Source organism: Bubalus kerabau, chromosome 14, assembly GCF_029407905.1.
Source record: "Bubalus kerabau isolate K-KA32 ecotype Philippines breed swamp buffalo chromosome 14, PCC_UOA_SB_1v2, whole genome shotgun sequence".
In the NCBI taxonomy this organism is placed as follows: domain Eukaryota; kingdom Metazoa; phylum Chordata; class Mammalia; order Artiodactyla; family Bovidae; genus Bubalus; species Bubalus kerabau.
Window position 1 is genome coordinate 5200506 of NC_073637.1, and position 19407 is coordinate 5219912.

The 19407-nt window shown below is 49.7% G+C and overlaps 1 protein-coding gene across 23 annotated transcripts in view; it reads left to right on the plus strand.

The window, feature by feature from the left end:
• PTK2 (protein tyrosine kinase 2) overlaps nt 1–1443 on the plus strand; it is a 193462-nt gene extending 192019 nt beyond the window's left edge. For all 23 annotated transcript variants that reach the window (XM_055545652.1, XM_055545655.1, XM_055545665.1 and 20 more), the window contains one exon: nt 215–1443. In XM_055545652.1, the coding sequence (XP_055401627.1) occupies nt 215–427 (213 nt within the window). In that variant the 3' untranslated portion in view covers nt 428–1443. The remainder of the gene's footprint in view (nt 1–214) is intronic.
• Nucleotides 1444–19407: the final 17964 nt, after the last annotated feature.

The following is a 19407-nucleotide window of genomic DNA, read 5'->3' on the forward strand; positions in this document are numbered from 1 at the left end:
GCGGGCCTCCTGACATGCTTGAACCACCTCCCGTGTAGCAGAGGAAAGTCCCACAGCAGGTGCAGTAGAGGTGTGCAGGCCTGGAGGCGGAGACCCGGTTCTGTCTCGTTTCCAGGGAAGAACGAGTCTCTTTCTTAGGAGGCACCTAAGAAGAGCTCCTGAGGCCCCTGAGCACTGGCCACAGGCAGCTCTCCTGAGCCTCTTGTCCTTGCAGATCGAGATGGCCCAGAAGCTGCTGAACTCCGACCTGGGGGAGCTCATCAACAAGATGAAACTGGCCCAGCAGTACGTCATGACCAGCCTGCAGCAGGAGTACAAGAAGCAGATGCTGACGGCCGCACACGCGCTGGCCGTGGACGCCAAGAACCTGCTCGACGTCATCGACCAGGCCAGACTGAAGGCCCTGGGGCAGCCGAGGCCGCACTGAGCACGACCCGCCCTCGCCCCACCCGCCACGAGGCCGCCTGGCCGGCGCAGGCACGCCCAGCGCCAACGTTTTGACTGACGGCTGCTTGGAAATCTCACATAAGTTTAACTGCGTTTTGATTTGGGTTGTTTTTGTTTCGACTCTTTAATCATGGTGTTCAGAAAAGTCTGGGATCCACAGTGCAGCATTTTTCTGAGAGTAAAAGTTGTATGTGAGAAGCTCTTAAAGAACAATGAAGGACAGGCTGTGCTCGTGTCAGGATACGCTTTCGTGGAAATGGCCGAGGCGGCAACGCGCTGATTCCTGAACTGGCTAGACCTCGCTTTGGAAGAAGAGGAGGAAGCGGAGGGTTCCAGGAACCACGGAGCTGAGAAGCCCTTTGCCAACCGCAGACTTGCGATCCAGACTGGAATTTTTGTCGTCAGAACACTCTTCAGTTGCAATATGCTAATACCACTTTACAGAGGAAGAATATAAAAGCTATATTTTGAAGACTTGAGTCATTTCAGAAAAAAAAAAAATACCCTCTCCTCCTTCCTGCCTTTTACTTTCATGTGGGTGTGTGAAACATTTGGTTGGAAACTAGCTGTAGAACACACTAAAAACTTTTGTCTTTTTTCACCAGAATAATGTGCCAGTTTTTTGTAGCAATGTTATTTCTCTCGGAAGCAGAAATGCTTTGTACCAGAGCACCTCCAAACTGCATTGAGAAGAAGTTCTGGAACCATCCCTGTTTTCCATTTTTATATAATTTATAAAGAAAGATTAAAGCCATGTTGACTATTTTACAGCCACTGGAGTTAACTAACCCTTCATCGTGTCTGTCTGCCCAGGAGAGAATCGGGTGAAACAGAGATTTGGTTTCCCTTTGATGTCCAGTTTTACCATCCATTCTGTTAAATAATTTTGAAAAATACACCCTCCCTTTAGTTTGTTGGGGGATATAAATTATTCTCAGGAAGAATATAATGAACTGTACAGTTACTTTGACCTATTAAAAAGGTGTTGCCAGTAAAGTTCTTGGTGTAATATCCTTTCTTTTGGTTCTGTTCCTTCAGATCATTTGAAATTTCTCAGATAACTTGTCAGATCAAGTAATATACAGGCAAGCTCCCAAAAATTATTCATTTCTTTTACTCTCTGTCCTCTTGACAAGTCAGAAACACTACTCAAAAGAATGGCCCGGCCTAAGTTAAGCTTTTCCTCCATCTTCACGGTGAAACGGGAAATCAAGCTCTGCAGGCTTGCCGTGCCTACCACCTGTTTAGCACTGTCAGAAATCTCGCTCTCTCAAGGGGACCGTCAGCATGAGGCTCCAGGCCCAGCCTCATCTCCTGGAGCCTTTGGGCCGCCAGACTGGGGTTTGTAGTGCCGGGGACCCCCGGGGAGAAGGCAGAGCCCAGTGCAGGGACCCGAGGGCCCGGCCAGCAGGTGGACGCAGGTCCCTGGGGTGCAGCAGGTCCCCGGGGCGCGGCCCCTCCCTCTGGGCTGCAGGGCGTCCTCCGCACCTGGAAGAAGGTCAGGGATGTTGCCCGCCCGAGTCTCTCGGGATCTTGAGTCCCCACGTCCTCATCTTTAAGCTGGTGATTGTAAGGTTGAATACAACACACCGGGGTGGTCCTGCCTGCATCTCGGGTTCAGCCGCAGGGCTGTGAGCCCGGCCGCAGCGCTTGTCCTCCGCCTCCTGGCCTGACTGTTCATCCCTCCAGCACCACGAGCTGCAGGTGAGTCTGGAGAGGTCCTGTTGGTCAGAAGGAGATCCATCTTGTTTGTGAGAGTGGGTGGAGACAGACAGTGGATGTGTTGGGCGCCTGCTCAGGGCCCTGAGGTCAGAAGGCCTGTCCTGGGACTCAGCCTCACTGTGCTGCAGGCAACAGCTGCCTGACCAGGCAGTTTGACGCTGGTCCACACTGGGCAGGAGAAGCAGTGAAGGAAGTGAATACGCGCCTGCTCACAACCTCACCTCTTTCTCCAAATGCATGTGTTTTAACGCTATTTTAATTAAAGAGTAATTTAGACGGAGAAAAGGGCACAAATACATTGAGGTTATTGAATTCTTCACAAAGGAGCACGCTGGTGTCACCGACACCGAGACTCGGGCAGGACAGCACCCCGAAGTCCCAGGGCCCCCCCCAGCCATTGCCTCTACAGAGCGGTTACAGCCCCCCGTTTTCCTTCTCGACTCTTCTGAGACATAACCACGCACTGTCAGCCCGCTGAGGGAATAGGTGGAGCGCTGTCTTCAGACGAGCATGTCCAGCCCCCCCGGGCAGCCGGTCCCCACACCCCCGAGGCAGCGGCTGGCCAGGTCTCCTGCACCGGAGAGCTGGTCTTGCCCTGCATGTAGCTTCTGGAACTGCTGCTCATACCCTTCGGTCTCTGGCTTTTTTCCTCAGAACCGTGATTTAGGATACTCCTGTCGCTGTTCATCAGGGTTCGTTCTGTTTCTGATGATGCTTCGTGGTCTGACAGCCTTGCAGCTAGTTCACCTGTTCACCTATTGGTGGAGGAGACATCTGAGTTGTTTCAGTTCCCAGTTCTTCTTTTTTTGGCTGCACCACGCGGCATGTGAGGTCCGAGTTCCCCAACCAGGATGGAACACGTGCCCTCTGCGTTGGGAGCGTGGAGTCCTAACCTCTGGACCACCAGGGAAGTCCTGGTCTCTGGTTACTATGAATGAAGCCACCGTGGACGTTTACATACAAACACGTCTTTTCACTTCTCATGGGCAGACAACTATGAGTGAAACTTTTGGAACTTAGGCTCAGTGTGAACTTGATTAAGAACTGCCAGTCTGTTTACCATGTAGAAACCGTTTTCCACCCCAGCCAGATACATGTAAGGCTTCCTGTGTTCCATCTCATTTTAATTTGTGTTCATGTACGATAATGTCAAGCAGTCTCTTCCTATACTTACTGGCCGTTTGTGTATCTTTGCTGGGAAGGATCTGCTCAGATATTTTGCCCTGTTTAAAATCAGGCCATTTGCCATTCTGCCCCTGGGCAGTAGGGATTCACAGGTGTCCTGGGTACACGTACCTGTTAGATTCGTGTTCCCACACATTTTCTCCCAGTCTGGGACATGGCTGTTTACTTTCTTAACTATACCCCAGTGTCATCTTACCCAAAAATTTGGTGAAAGAATTGTTGTCATTGGAACTAGATTGACTTTATAGGTCAGTTTGAGGAGAATTTTGTCTTCAAAAAATGTGAACTTAATATGTCTCTTTTTCTTTAAATCTTTGATTTCAGTAACACTTTGCTATTTTCAGTGTGAATAGAGGTCTTAAATACCTTTCGTTAGTGTATTCCTGTTCTATGTTTCTGATGCTATTGTTTCAAAATGTTCTTATTCTTAACATGGGTGTTCACGTAGTGCTTTCTGTTCTCCCTTTTTTAATTGAAGTATAGTTGATTCACATTGTTTCAGGTGTACAACAAAGTGATTCAGTATATACACACATGTTGTTATTGTTTAGTCACGAAGTTGTGTAGGACTCTTTTTTGACCCCATGGACTGTAGCCTGTCAGGCTTCTCTGTCCATGGGATTTTCCAGGCAAAAATACTGCAGAAGGTTGCCACTTCCTCCTCCAGGGGGACTTTCTGACCCAGGGATCAAAGCCGCGTCTCCTGCATTGGCCGGCAGATTCTTTATCACTATATATGTATTCTTTTTCAGATTCTTTTTCATCACAGGTTACTACAAGATACTGAGTATAACTAAGGTAACAGTGGGTCCTTGTTGTCTTATCTATTCTTATGTATGAGAATCCCAGGGACGGGGGAGCCTGGTGGGCTGCCATCTATGGGGTCGCACAGAGTCAGACACGACTGAAGCGACTTAGCAGCAGCAGCAGCAGTGTGTCTCTATTAACCCCAGACTCCTAACTTATCTCCCCTCTGGTGACCATAAATTTGTTTTCTAAGTCTGTGAGTCTGTTTCTGCTTTGTAAATAAGTCCATTTGTATCACTTTGGGGGACCCCACATGTAAGTGATGTTACACGGTGTTTGTCCTTCCCTGTCTGACTTAGCTCACTTAAGAGTGATCATCTCTAGGCCCATCCACGTGGCGGCAGGTGGACTTTTCAGTTGTCGGTGGCTCGGCTCACAGATGCGCAGTCACTCACCCTGTATCCTCCGTGGGCCAGCCCTTTGCTGCTGCTGCGCTCCTGCCCCCGCTTGGAATGGTGCTACCCCTCACGGACCAGAGAGCGGGCACCCTCAGAGGAGGCGGGCTCAGCTCAGCCTCTCTATGCGGGGTCCCCTCAGTGGGGCTGACTGCCATGTTCCGAGCCCAGGTCTGACCAGGTTTGTGTATCACCGATGAGGGCTGTACATCTGTTAAAGCTTTTAAATCATACTTGACATTAGTTTGTTATTTTGCTGAATTTGACAATAAAAACAGACAATCGTTTTTTAGGTTCTTTTTCCCCTCTGGGGGAAGGACGGTCTTTCGATTTACCCAAACATTTTTAGGTGTTGACTTCTTTTTAGAAATTCATCTCTCTCTTTTTTTTTTAATTACACAAGTGTATGAGTGGTGCATGTACACTGAAGAAAATGAGAAAATTCGGCCAAATCAAAAAATGTTTAATTGCCTCAAGGTCAAGAACAAAACAAAGATGCCACTTTCATGACTTCGGTCAACCTGGGGCTAGAAGTTCCAGCCAGAGTGGTTGGGCAAGAAAGGAAATAAAAGGCGTCCAGGCTGGAGAGAGGGGAAGCCACTGCTGCTCACAGGTGATGTAGACACAGAATATCCTGAAAGGCCCTCAAGGACTGTTGGAGACAGTAAATTCAGCAAATGGATAACCACACGCGCTGTATCCACTCAGTGGGGTGTTATCAGCCATAGAATGAGAAGAAGCACAACATGGGTGGACCTAGAACACATCAGGTTGTGAAAGAAGCCAGACAGGAGGCCACAGAGATTCCATGTGATTGTGTGATTTGTAAGGAAGAACGATTTGGGACTCTTCCTATGATTGAGTTAAAGGTACTGATACGGGTCTATTACCCTGGACTGTGGGGTTGGACGCAGTGTAATTCAGGGGCCCTTACGAGAGGGAGGGTTTGTCTACAGAAGGCACAAAGCCAGTGTGACAGTGAAAGCAGGAACTGGAGTGGGGCACCCACAGGCATCCTGGGCGACTCTGGAAGCTGCAAGAGCTGAGCGAATTCTCCCCTGAGCCTCCAGAAGGGGCCCTGCTGGCCTGGCCTGCATTCCCGCAGGACCGAGCGCAGACTGCTGGCCTGCGCTGTCGGAGAAAGCCTGTGGTGGTCTAAGCCAGCAGCACTTGGGGTCTAAGATGCATGGGCTGTTGTTCAGTCACTGAGTTGTGTCTGACTCTGCAACCCCATGGACTGCAGCACACCAGGCTTCCCTTTCCTTCACTATCTCCTGGAGTTTGCTCAGACTCATGTCCATTGAGTTGATGGTGCCATCTAACCATCTCATCCTGTGTTGACCCCTTCTCCTTCTGCCCTCAATCTTTCCCAGCATCAGCGTCTTTTCCAATGAGTATTCAGGGTTGATTTCCTTTAGGATTGACTAGTTTGATCTCCTTGGAGTCCAAGGGACTCTCAAGACTCTACACGTGGACATCACTAGGTGGTCAATATTGAAATCAGATTGATTGTATTCTTTGCGGCCAAAGATGCAGAAGCTCTATACAGTCAGCAAAAACAATATCTGGAGCTGACTGTGACTCATATCATGAGCTCCTAATTGCAAAATTCAGGCTTAAATTGAAAAAAGTAGGGGAAAACACTATACCATTCAGGTATGACCTAAATCAAATCCCTTATGACTGTCCAGTGGAGGTGATGGATAGAGTTGCCCTTGGATGAGTGCAGCCCAGCCCCTCCCTGCTGCACCTTCTCCAGGCCCGGGCCCCAGAGGACCAAACCTCCCCATCCCCAAGCCCTCACCTCCCCAGGGATCCCCTGGGGACACTCATACTCTCAAAAGAGACCTCACTTCCATCCTTCGTCTTCACATCTCGCGCTCAGCTGGAGTCACAGCCCTCCAACAACTCGCCCCGACAAGGGAGGGGGCTCCTGGAAAATCGCCCCTCCCGCAAGAAACCTCATAATGGAAGAATAAGTCAACCTCCCTGGGTCTCAGCCAGGCCACTTCCACTGCCTGGCTTCCTGCTCGGACCCCGGCTTGTCGGTTTCCTAACCTTGGGAAGTAATCTGGAGAAGACGGCTAATGAGTCACTTCCCAGGAAGTTATGAGACGTCTGCTGCCAGAGTGAGTCACCGGAAACGAGGTGGGGGAGTCGGGGGGTGACCCCCAAACGCACACGCGCAGTCACTGCAAACCCAGTGCCAGCTGTGAGGGCATGAGTGGGTCACTGTGAGCGCATGAGCGGTGCCTGTTCCTTCTGCTGTGATGTCTTTCTTTTGCGCTGTCTTCTCTGCTCCTGATGGAACATTTTATTGGAATTCAAAGTTCCAAATCTTTTTTTTTTTTTTTTTTTAGCTCTTTAAGGTCAAAAATCATTGATTTTTCTGTTTACTTATTCTTCCATTACTTTCAGATATTACTCAGCTACAAAATTCCTACTTGGAATCTTAGTTTTTTGAACTCCATGTCAAGTCTTTCCCAGTCTTGCTCTGAATGACTTCCCAGGACCTTCCCTTCTGGTGGTCCTGAGATGCTGTCGTTCAAGGCCACGGAGACTGCCGCTGCCTCCCTCTCCCCTCTGTCTGCCCCTGCCTGATGGACCCGGCTGCCTGGCTCTGAGGGGTCTTTCTCTAATACAGCCCTCAGGGGCATGTGTCTCGGGGGACAAGGGTCATCTTGGAGCCTGTGGGGCTCCACCCCTGCCCCTGTTGTTGGGGTCCCTTGGGATTGGGGGTGGGTCTGGAGACGGCAGCGTCATATCCAGTGCACACCGCTGAAAGGTGGGGGGCTTCACCTCCTGTGACCCCAGGACAGGTCAGACATGGCCAGACTTAGGTCCCTGTTGCTCCGGGCAAGAGCAAGCCAGGCCTGGCCTTACCAAGACTGTGGACCGGGGACAGCCCCACCCCCAAGCTCACTGGGCCCAGATTCCACTCTCAGGGATGGAAGCTCTGCTTTGCAGCTGCTTGGTCCACATGCAAGCAGGAATGGCCCTGACACTTGCCACATCGGGGTCTTATTAGTAACAGACCCTGAATAAGAAATGATGGGAATCCCTGGCTCCTTGGGCTTGAAGAGACCCGAGCGCTCAGGCTGGTTCACTCAGCATCGTTTTCCCTCACGAAGGTCAGAGAGACTCCAGAGCTGGGCCAAGCTGCTCCCAGCCCCTGGATGGTGCCCTTGCCGGACGTCCTGGGCGTGTGACGGGCGAGGGGCTCCGGGTGCTGGACCCGCCTTCACCTCCGTCACAGCCGCACCTGGAAACCAACTATGGGCACATCACCCTAGAGATAAAAAGGGCCCTCAGGACGCCAAGGGTCAAGTTATGGTCAGTGCCAGGAGGCAGGCACACGAGGCCAAATGCTCCACGACTCTGTCTGCACGCCTGCTCCGCGAGGCCGGACCCGGAGAGCAGAGTAGCGGTTGCGGGGCTGGAGCGGGTGCTGCTGAGCACAGGGTTCCCGTCTGGGACGCTGACAGAGTTCTGGGCCTAGACAGAGTGATGGGAGCACAACGTGATGAGTGTGCTTAATGCCGCTGAACGTGTACTTTGAAGCGGTAGCCTTTACATTATGTGCACTGTGTGTTCCGTGCACTTTACCACAATAAGAAAAAGAGAGCAAGTGCGGGGGACTGAGGCTCATGGTTGCGGGTGTCCCGTAGGGATTCACCAGGGAACCGACCCGTCTGCGTGGCCCAGACTGGGCCCCTTCACTGTCCGCCACCATCTTCGAAGCGCTCGGCACAGCTCTCCCAGCCCTGTCCGGTCCTGTGGATAACGTTGGAGGCAGAAACCTAGCAATTAAATTTCCCAGATGTGGGTCATCGTAACACACAAGTGCCCTCTTCACATCTTGTGTAGGAGACACGGACCACAGTCCCTTCCAGCAGCGATATGGGAATGGCTCAGAAGCCTGCGTCTCGTGCGTGTGGCTCCCATGCTTCCTGACCCGGGGAGCCTCGTCCAGTGTCTCCAGGGCGTCGTTAGCATGTGTCCCTAAACCTGGATGAACCACAGTCTCCGAGCTGGGGGATAGCGCTCTGAAGGCCCCTTCCCGAGGCTCCACTTACCCAGACGCTTCTCCCTGTGAAGAAGGAAGGCCCCTTACCAGCCCAGGTCCACCCCAGGCCTGGACCTGAGCTCAGGAGACCATTCACCACCAGGCCAGGACTGGGGGCCCTGGGATCCAGACTCTGCCGTGTCCGGGTGCTCTGAATCCAGGGTGGTGGTGGAGTGGGGCTGAGGAAGGGGTGACCTGGACTGTTGCCCTGGTGTCCCCAACATGCCCTGAGGGGCATCTCATGAAAGCAAAGCAAAGACATTGATAAGGAGTGTAAATGCCAAAAATGCCTTTGCAGATGTATGTCAGCAATTCTCTTTTTTTGCTAACCTCAGGGCTCATGTCAGTTGGCCTGTCCTTAGGTGGAAAGAGAAGCCCCTTCACAGAGCTGGGACAGTCTGTGATTAAGCTGGAGTATATTCTGGAACTATCCCAGTTTTCAAGATCCACTGAGTAAAACCCACATAAGATGTCTGCACAGTCTCTTTCATCGTGAATGAGCATTAGTCAGTGAGGTAGCTAAAACCAATTTATTAAATCATTTCAAGAACTGCTCTAATTTTGATCAATCCTCATCTCGTTTCATTATCTGCAAGCCTCCTATTTCCCATTTCCAACAGCAAAAAGAAAACACCGCATGTGAGCTGGTAAACTGATTGTTTTCAAGCAGTACATGCCTTTCTCTTTCTTTACATTCATAAGAAAATCTGATCGTGATGTTTGACAAATAAATGGATTTATTTCTGGTTTTTATACTTGATCCTCAATCTCAAAAGCCAAACAAACACATATCAGTATACACGTTCACACACATTTACCTAAAGAATGCCATGCTTCCTGTCAAGCTCCTTGCCTCATACGTGCCTTATCATGCTAGGTACATGCCACATGGTATTATTATAAATTAACTAACATTAAAGAGCATATTGGGCTTCCCAAGTGGTGCTAGTGGTAAAGAAGCTACTGCCAACGCAGGAGACGTAAGAGACGGAGGTTTGATCCCTGGGCTGGGAGGAAGGCATGGCAACCCACTCCACTCCAGCATTCTAGCACACAAAGAGCATATTGATCCATTTTCTTTCTCCGGAAACACATAAAATAGATACATTAATTATATTAGACCTTTATCAGTTTAATTTTGACTGCTCTTAGTAATCTGTCTTACAAAATGCATTCCTTAATTTCATTCTCAGTGGGTTCTGTAATATTCCCGGAAACATGTATTAGCATTTGAATTGTGAAACGAACGAAGTCACCTTCTGACAGAAGCCTGTCTCTTTGGCCAACAGATCTAACAAGGAGGATGGGCTCTACCAATCAGATTCTATAGCAAATTTTTGCATAAATTGAATACACTAAATCTCCAGCTCTGAGTTTGATAAAAAAATTTATTTAAAGAAGCAATAAAAATTGTTTAATTGAAAAAAAAACATTTTATTGGCAAAAGTGTAAATGAATGAACAGTATTTTATGCCCCTGAAACCTTGAGTTGAACTTGGTGCCTCTAAGAGAAAGAACAGTCATCATCTACCTGGGGCCAGTACTCTTCTGCCTGGGCCATGTCACCTGAATGACTGTCACTTTATAATCAGTGTTGAAGTTACTGGCGTGAGTCACCTAACCTTGTTCTTTTTTCCGGGTATCTCCCTCTGGCTCTTCTAACTCATGTTCAGTTATATATAAAATCTGAGGGCATTCTCTGGCAGTCCAGTGATCAGGACTCTGGGCTTTCACTGCCGAGAGCCCGGGGTTCAGTCCCTGGTCAGGGAACTAAGATCCAGCAAGCCGCATGGTGTGGCCAAAAAACATGGAATCAGTTTATCAGTTTCCCATTTTTAAAAAGCCCCTTGGGGGTTTGAGTCAGTTTTCACGGTGGATCCTCACTCAGTCAGTGCACAGCTCCACACCCGCTGGCGGCCAGCTGAGCCAGCTCCGCTTGGCCCGGAGGCTGCTCGGCCACCCAGGGGCCGGGCCCAGGGGCGATCCTCTCAGTGACCTGGGCGCATGGTGGGGCGGGGCTCAAGCTCCGGGCCGAACCCCACAGCCGCACCTCAGGCCTCTTAGGGCAGCTCTGCTGACATCCTGGTGGCCTAAGCAGGTCACGTGTTTGAGCCTGGCCTCCATGGAGCGAGAAACATGCTGTCCCGTGGGAGAAGGCCCGGGAGTGCTGACTTCAGTCGGTGTCCGGGCCCGCCAGGCCTTTCGTGCAGCCTCTGCTGACAGAGTCGTAAAGGCTCCCGTGAAAGCCAGGTGCTTCCCAGCCCGGAGCTTTCCTTACCCTGAGGGCAGAGCTCATTGAAGGGCCAGCCGGGGACCGTCACGCAGAACTGTCGTGGGGAGGTCGCTATTCGACTTCAGCATGTCACCTGTAAGGGGTCAGGGCTGCCACGCTGCTGAGAGAGTGCTCTCCACTCCCACCACTGACATGGACAGTGTCGGCACTGACCGCTCCAGAAACGAGCCTTGTCTCAGTCGGGCCAGCAGTCCTTCCTGGGTCCTGGAGCTATTCCCAAGGGAAGCCCCATTCGTTGCTTTAAAAGACGTGTTTCCATCAGGAGTGCACTTTTCATGACTAAGAAGTACTCCTCCAAATGTATGATATACTTGTGTTTTGATCGGTTGTGAACTGATAATTGTGATGATCAATAAATCCAGAAGAATTGTGTGTGTTTTTTTAACACTTAGAGCCTCACAGGAACTAAAAAAAATTCAACATTTCAATTAATATACATGTTTGTGTTGTAGAGAAGTATGTCGTAGAGTGAGCCATATGACTCTCAAATGGTAGAGATGATTTCTGTGGGTAACAAAGATGTGGTGGGTCTCAGCGATGAAGAGGTTCCTCGTGTGCTGTTTGTAACGTATTGTGGTGAATGTCAAATCGATATGGTATTCATATCCCATCTGGTTACATTTAAAAGTGATACGACAGTTTTATTTTTAAGTGTCAATATTTACAGTATGCCAGAAATTGTATTATTTGTAGCTATTTAAACTTATGCACTCTTTTAGGTGTCAACTTAATGTGTGAAGGGGATAAAACATATTTTAAATGACTTTAGGGAGTATGTGAACAAAACGGGGGACCAGTGCGTCAGTGAACCTCATGGTCAAGAGGAGACCAGGAGACGGGCTACGGACCCCTCGGCGGGACAGCCCCTCCACGGCTGCTGTCAAGGATCAGATGAAGCCGCTTAGTTCAAGTCTGGCCTGAGGACTGAAGGAGGAGATAAACGGGGTGCCAAGAACAGACCCTGGGGCCAGAGGAAGCTCGCAAGGCCGGGAGGTGAACAACAGAGGCTCGCTCAGCTCTGCTTTCTCAGGAAAGGCAGAACGAGACTCTTCTCCTCAACTCGAGAGCCCAGCAAGAAGGTGGATTGAGTCCCCCCGTCCTCTGGACTGCGTCCAGACGTGCCCCAGTTCTGGTCGGCCGGTGTGCATGGCCGTGGAGAGAGGAGGAGGACACAGGGGCCCTCTGGTGGGTGCTGGGGGACGGACCATGACAGAGCGCCCACTGGCATTCCAGGCCCCACAGTAGGAACAAAATCAGTGTCCTCTCGCCACTGACCACACCAGCCCAGGAGGTCCCAATGGGGATGCCATGCTAATCCCACCAGGTTCAGGGTCCATGAGGCTCCACCCATGGCCTCTTCAGAGAAGACAGGCCATCTAACTTCACCAGGATGACCTTCAGGAGACAGAAACCCGAGCACGGCTTGAAAGTGAAGGTGTTAGTCACTCAGTCGTGTCTGACTCCTTGCAACCCCATGAACTGTCGCCCACTGGGCTCCTCTGTCCATGGGATTCTCCAGGCAACAATACTGGAGTGGGTTGCCATTCCCTTCTCCAGGGGAATTTCCCAACGCAGGGATCGAACCCGGGTCTCCTGCATTGGCAGGCAGATTCTTTACCAATTCTTTACATTGACAAAGAGCCTGGTTCTAGTCAGAAGCAGAGGTGAGGTTCTAGATGTGGGCAGAAGACAATCATGTGGGCCTGTGACTTCCTCCAGCGTGAACACCCAGATTTACCTCTGGGCTCGCTTTTCCTAACTCCCTCAAACCAGGCTAAGAGCAGCATGAGGGCAAGCGGTAAGGACGGTCAGGATGGCCCCACGCAGAGCAGGGTGGAGGGCTGAGGGATGTTCCCGAGGAGGCAGGCCACACCCGGCTGTGTCTTTACCCCCACCAGCAACAGGATGGCGTGTGGAGCTTTTCATGCTTTGAAAAGTGTGGCGGCTGGATGAGGGCAGGCCCGGGGGCCTCGGGGGCCGATGCCAACAGGTAGGCCGGGAGTTCTCTGATGTTGAAGAGCTGACTTCTTCCGTCATACAGATGGGTTGGCCGGTGATGGAGAAAAATGTCTCATATGAAACATTAAGGGAATTCCCTAGTGGTCCAGTGGTTAGAAGTCAGTCACTGCTGGGGCCTTGGATTTGCTCCCTAGTCTGGGAACAGACCACAAGCCGTGCGGTGTGGCCAAAAAAAAAAGAAAGAAAATCTTTATCTACCCCATGAAAACAGCCTCCTGTGTTGCTGTGTCCGACTCTTTGTGACCCCGTGGACTGCAGCACGCCAGGCTTCCCTGTCCTTCACCACCTCCTGGAGTTTGCTCAGACTCATGTCCATCGAGTTGGTGAGGCTATCCAACTTCACTGTACTGTCTTACAAAGTTGTTATTATTTCACCTTCCATGTGAGTCTGGAATCTCCCTGGAATTGAGTTGCGATGCATTTTTCCTTGTGGATCCCTAACTGTCCCAGCGCCGTTTATGAGAAAGCCATGGTCGCCCAGTGCTCCGCAGTGCCCGCTTCCTCATCAGTCAAGCCTGCTCACGTGCGGCTGCTCTCTGCTCTCTGTCTTCTCCCATCCATCTCTGTTGACAGGGCAGTGCCACTCTGTCTTAATCACTACGGCTTCATAGTAAGTCCTGACCTGGGAGAGCAAACCCCACCACCTGGTTCTTCTTCTTAAGAGTGATGCGGCTGTTTTTGCCCTTAGTGTTTCCATACAAATTGCGAAATAAGCTTGTCAAGGCCCGTCCCCTGCCCCCACCCCAACAGCAACAACAGAAACAACCCACTGGAATTGCGGTGAATGTACAGATCAGTTTGGGGACAAGTGACATCTTTACATTAGTGAGTCTAGGAAATGCTGTCTTTCTCTATTTATTTAGGTCTTACTAAATGTCTCAGTAACGTTTTATAGATTTCTGATGTATTTTGCACATCTTTTATTACATGAATTCCTAGATTTTTTGATGTTTCATTCTGCTTACATTTAATTTTAAAAATTGCCCCCAGTACATAGAATTATGGTTAATCTAAAAATACTGACCTTACAGTCAAAAACCTTGGTGAATGAGATAGTTCATCAGTAGATTATTTCGAAGAAACATCACAGTAAATGATAAGAATGAGAGTAGAAAGCTGTTGTTGAGTTAAAAATGCATACTTGTTAGCACTTTATGTGCTTTAATGTTTGCTTAGTGGCTTCTCCCTATAGGAAAAACAGCTTGTATTTGTTTCTTTTGACTCCAGGAAACGCTACAGGTTGCATACACCACATCCGCATTCACCCCCAAGGTCTCGGGAGAACATGCATCAGAAGTTGCAGCAGAATCGAGTCGGTGGCCTGGTGGGGACACGGTGGTCCTCTCCAGACACCTGGGCTGTCCTCAGGCTGGGACCAAGGGAGGCAGGGCCACCCACACCTGGCAGGTGGGACCCGGGCTCCTTCAGAGAGGACCTGGATCTTGCGATATGTTTAAGGGGCGTCAAGTAAGTGTGCCTGCTGGAAGGTGGAGATCAGTGGACATCAGTGGACATCAGCGAAGATCAATGTCCATGTCAAAAATGCAGCAGCTTAAGGAGAGACTGTTCATAAAGCCAAAAGGACTCAACTTGTCTGGGGAAGCAGAATGTGAGCTCACAGAGGGCAGAATGTGATGTGCAAGCCCTCTACCCCGTCCCACTAGGCGCCAGGCCGTTAGACCCCCAGAGCGTGGTGGTGGCAGGTCAGAAACAGGCCCTCACCATGTCACCACGACACCAAGTGGTCACCTCCATGGCCTTCCTGCTGGCTCACCTCCAGGCTCTGTGGGGTGGACAGAGCTGAGGGCTCTGGAAGGCTCCCGTTGCCCAACCCTCTTGTCTCTGGTCAGACAACTAGGCTGTCTTTTGGCCGCTTCCGTTACCCCACTAATAAAGGTGGCAGTCAGGAGAATACAGCCTGCATAGTATACTAAGTAGCCGCGCAACACTTTGGGATGTCACGTATAAAGACATGCCAAACATCACCTGAGTCGCTGAGCAGCTCAGCTACTAACTTAGTTCTTCAGGAGAGCATGGCATCTCCGTGGCGTTTCAGCTCTTTTCAGAGGATCAGCAGTTTGCACTCGATGGGTAATCCCATAAGACACCTGATGTGCCTGTTCAGTATTTCAGTGACAGATGAAGGAAACCAACAAATACACAGGCAGAGCTCTGCCGGTGCACGTATGTTCCTGGTACTTTTTTTTCCCGATAGTCCTTGATGGTAGGGATGGAACTGGCTACTTGAGCAGTGGGGAACGGGGGTTACAGAGAATGGGGGTGACAGGGTTGGCAGTTGACCTACAGCCCCCATCCTTGAACCTGAGGGGGACCACATAGGTGACATGCACACACCTTCCGGGAAAATGACCTTGCTTGGGAGTTTGGCTTGTACTGTAACTCCCCAGAAAGTACTTTCAAACATCTTAGAAACTGTTTTTTTAGAGGTTTAAGTCTGGGACCTGACTTCTCCAGGCAGGAAAGAGACGTTTCTTGCAAGATGCACTGGCATTAATCTAATTCTGTCCTACGGTATCTGTATGTGGTTGCAGGGGTGGGCTTCTAGCACACAAGAGTGTTTGTATTATTAACCTTTTTGCTTTGAGATTATTGTAGGTTCATGTGCAGCTAAGTAAGAAATAAAATGGAGAGATCCCAGGTGCCCTTTACCATCTCCCCAAGGATAACTGCTTGCAAAACTGCCATACAATATCACAGGCAGCATATTACCCTTGACGAGGTCAAGATGCAGAACTTTTCGACCACCAGAAGGGTCCTTCATGGCACCGTTTCATAACCCATCTTCCCTACCACCCGTCCCTTTTCAGCTCCTAGCAACCACTAATCTGTTCTTCATTTCTATTATTCTGTCATTTCAGGAGTGGCATATAACAGCAATCATACAACATGTAAGCTTTTGGAATTGGCTTTTTCTCCCTCTGCATAATTCTTGAGAGTCCTCCAAGTGGTTGTGCATCATTTGCTCCTTTTTACTGCTCAAGAGGGTTCCATGGTGTGGACCAACCACAGTTAGTTTAGCCATTCATCCACTGAGGGACATCTGGGTTGTTTCCAGTTTCAGGTTATACAAATAAAGCTGCTATAAATATTCATATTACAGGTTTATGTTGTAAACATGAGTGGTCACGTCTCCGGGAGAAATGCCCAGGAGTTTGACTTGTCGGGTCATGTGGTAGTCGTATGTTTGATTTTTGAGAAACTGCCAGACTGCTTTCCCTGAAGACTCTACCAGTGGACGTTCCCACCAGAAAGCAGGACTGACCCAGTTTCTCCAGGTTCTGCTTAGCTTTGTCGCCGTCACTGTCTTCTAATTCCAGCCATTCTGATAGGTGCATGCTGTTCTCTCCTTGTGGTTTGAATTCCGGTTTTTCTAGTGGTCAGTGATGTTGAGCCTCTTTTCGCGTGACTGTTTGCACGGGCATCGCCTCTGTCGTGAGCGTCTCTCCGTTTCTATCGCCCATGTTCCACGTGGATTGTTTGCTCCTCTACAGTGGAATTTTGAGAGTTCTTTCTATTTCTAGATCCTACCCTTTGTCAGATGTGCGCTGTGCAAATATTTCCTCCTACTCTATAGCTTCTCTTTTTATGCTTTTAACAGAGGCTTTCATAGAGCTTTAATTTTGATGAAGTCTAGGGTATCCACTGTTATTTTTATGGATTGTCCCTAAGAACTGTTTGGCTAGCCATAGAGCCCAAAGATTTTATCTCTCCATTATTTTTAAAGTTTTATAGCTTTATGTTTACATTTAAATCCTTCCTCTTACTTTGAGTGAGTTTTTTCGTGTCAGTGGCATCCTGGCTGCTCTTGCCTCATTACGTGGAGGAGCAGACACACTCCGCAGTAAACTGTGTCTCCTGGACACAGATTAGGTCATAGATTAGGAACCCCAAGCTTCTGGGTTCCAGGGGATGACAGCTGGCAGTGGGTGCTGCAAGGAGGTGGCCCTGCTTGTTTGTGTATTCAGGATTCTTGAATTAGCCTCTGTTGAGTGCATAAATGACAAAAGTGATTTATGTATTCACACTAACTGGTTTCCGTTTAATGTCGGGTTAGTGTGATGAAATTGCTTAGGAGTGTAAGCACATTTTTCCTGAAATGAAAAAATGTGTTTCATTTGTTCCTGAAATGTTTCATTTGTTCATTTTCCCCAAAAATGAAACAAATGTGTTTCACTTGTTCCGGAAATGATAGGATCCAGGGAAATCCCTAGAATCAAAACTCAACACTGCGTTAAAAGCTCTGAGAAGGGCTGCAGCCAGTGCGCCTATTCAGTGTTGTTTAACTCGGTGCTTCCCAGTTTATGTAACCTCCTAACCCCTCATTTATCACATGCAGAACATGTTTTTGGAAACTGTTTTATTTCAGTGCCCACACTTTAGTCTTCAAGAGACAAAGGAACCATGCATTGAGCACCTATGGGCCTGATGACCACAGCAGAAAGCCCGGTGTTTATTGAGTGTCTTTTGCTTCCCTGCGGGGTTACTGCTTCAGATTCAGTGACTCCCATGTGCAGACCTGGGGGATCCCTGGCTGTGACTACAGCCCTGCAGGTCTAGCCAGGCAGAGGGATCCATATAGGATTCAAGTATGTAGGGAGCAGTGAATTACATCAGGGAGAAAGACCGGGCCCCAGAAGACCCGCGAATCCACCCTGTGTGGTCAACACCCAAATGTTGGATGAAGACCTGGAGGAACAGAGATGGGCCTAGAAGCGTTTCACACACAGCTGAGTGGACTGGACTAAGTGGGTTAAGTAAACTCACTCCTCAGGGGAGAGGCAGAAGGCAGAGGGGCCTGGATTTTTTTTCCCGTGGATGGTGAATACTGGCGTACTGGGGAAACAGGAGAAAGAGCTGGGAGGAGGAGCTAGTGGGACACAAGGAGAGAGAAAGCAGCCGGATGCCTGCCACCTGGAGAGGTGGGCGAGGGGGTCCCCTCGTGGGGGAGTGGGAGCGGTGGGCAGGCTTGCGCACTCTCTGCGGAGAAGCGCTCAGGAGACCTGGTCTGGCTGGACTTTCAGAGGAGCCCTTGCAACAAAGTTACCGAACACAAGCGATCAGAGAACCGGAAGGCGGAGCTCAAATGAAGGGAGGCCGCAATTGTAGCAGAGTGGTGAGGCCTAGGAACGCTGAAAATAGTGAGGTGGGAACGGGAAGGGAGCTGGGCTGAACCGAGCAGTAGTAGGCGTGAAGGGTTCCTAACTAGAGTGACAACATTTATGATTATGATTTTTAAATGTCTTTATAGTGGAGAAGGCAATGGCACCCCACTCCAGTACTCTTGCCTGGCAAACCCCATGGACGGAGGAGCCTGGTAGGCTGCAGTCCATGGGGTCGCTAAGAGTCGGAAAGGACTGAGCGACTTCACTTTCACTTTTCACTTTCATGCATTGGAGAAGGAAATGGCAACCCACTCCAGTGTTCTTGCCTGGAGAATCCCAGGGACGGGGGAGCCTGATGGGCTGCTGTCTATGGGGTCGCACAGAGTCGGACACGACTGATGCGACTTAGCAGCAGCAGCAGTGAAATATAGCAAAGGTACAGAAAAGTATATAAAAATAAATGGGCAGCTTAAGAGACTTGCATAATGAGCAGTGCCGTCAGGGGCAGGGCGGCTTCAGCCCACAGCCCCAGGCCTCTGGTGGTCTCAGCACCCCTACCCCTAGAAGGACCCCCGTTCTAACGCTTAGGTAACCACCTTTTCCTCACTTCAGCGTTTTGCTGCTCAATAATGCTTCCCTGAATGATGTAGTTCGATTTGCCTAGTTTTAGAACTTTTATAAATGGACTCATGCAGTATCGTTTCTGGCTTCTTTCACTCAACCTTGGAGAGATTCATCCACGTTGTCCTACTTCGATGAAGGGTGTTCATTTCCATCGCTAGATTCCACCCGGTGAGCAAACATCACCTGTTCTAAGGCTGATGGCACATATGGGTGGTACCCAGTCCCACCCTGGCGTGCCTTCTTACCCAGGCTACCTGGGCTCCTAAACACACATTCAGCTGAGCGAGTAGCTGCCTAGGGTCACCTGTGGATTTGTGTTTCCACAGCATGACGGTCAGATGGAGCGGTGGTCTGGGCCCTTATGAGGATGGGGGTGGTGCACAGGGGATTAGACGGGGAAGAATGGACACCTCTGAGGCTGATGCCATGGGACCCCCTCATTCATATCAATTACTTGGTAAAGATGGAAGTCCTTTTACGTTTCTTTCTGGAGGACAGGTGGATTCTCTTGCATTTATTTAAGAATGTCCTTGAGCATTGCAGAGAGAGAAACAAACCTATTGGACGCTTGCAGGCAGAACTCCCGTTCATCTTTGTACCATCCTAGGCCAGCGAAACACACAGTCACAGGCACTGGGTGTCAGATAATACTTGCTTACCCGAGGAAGAAAGGAGCAGGCAAGTATGTTAAAAAGATGACAAGCAATTTTGGATTGTATTTCACCT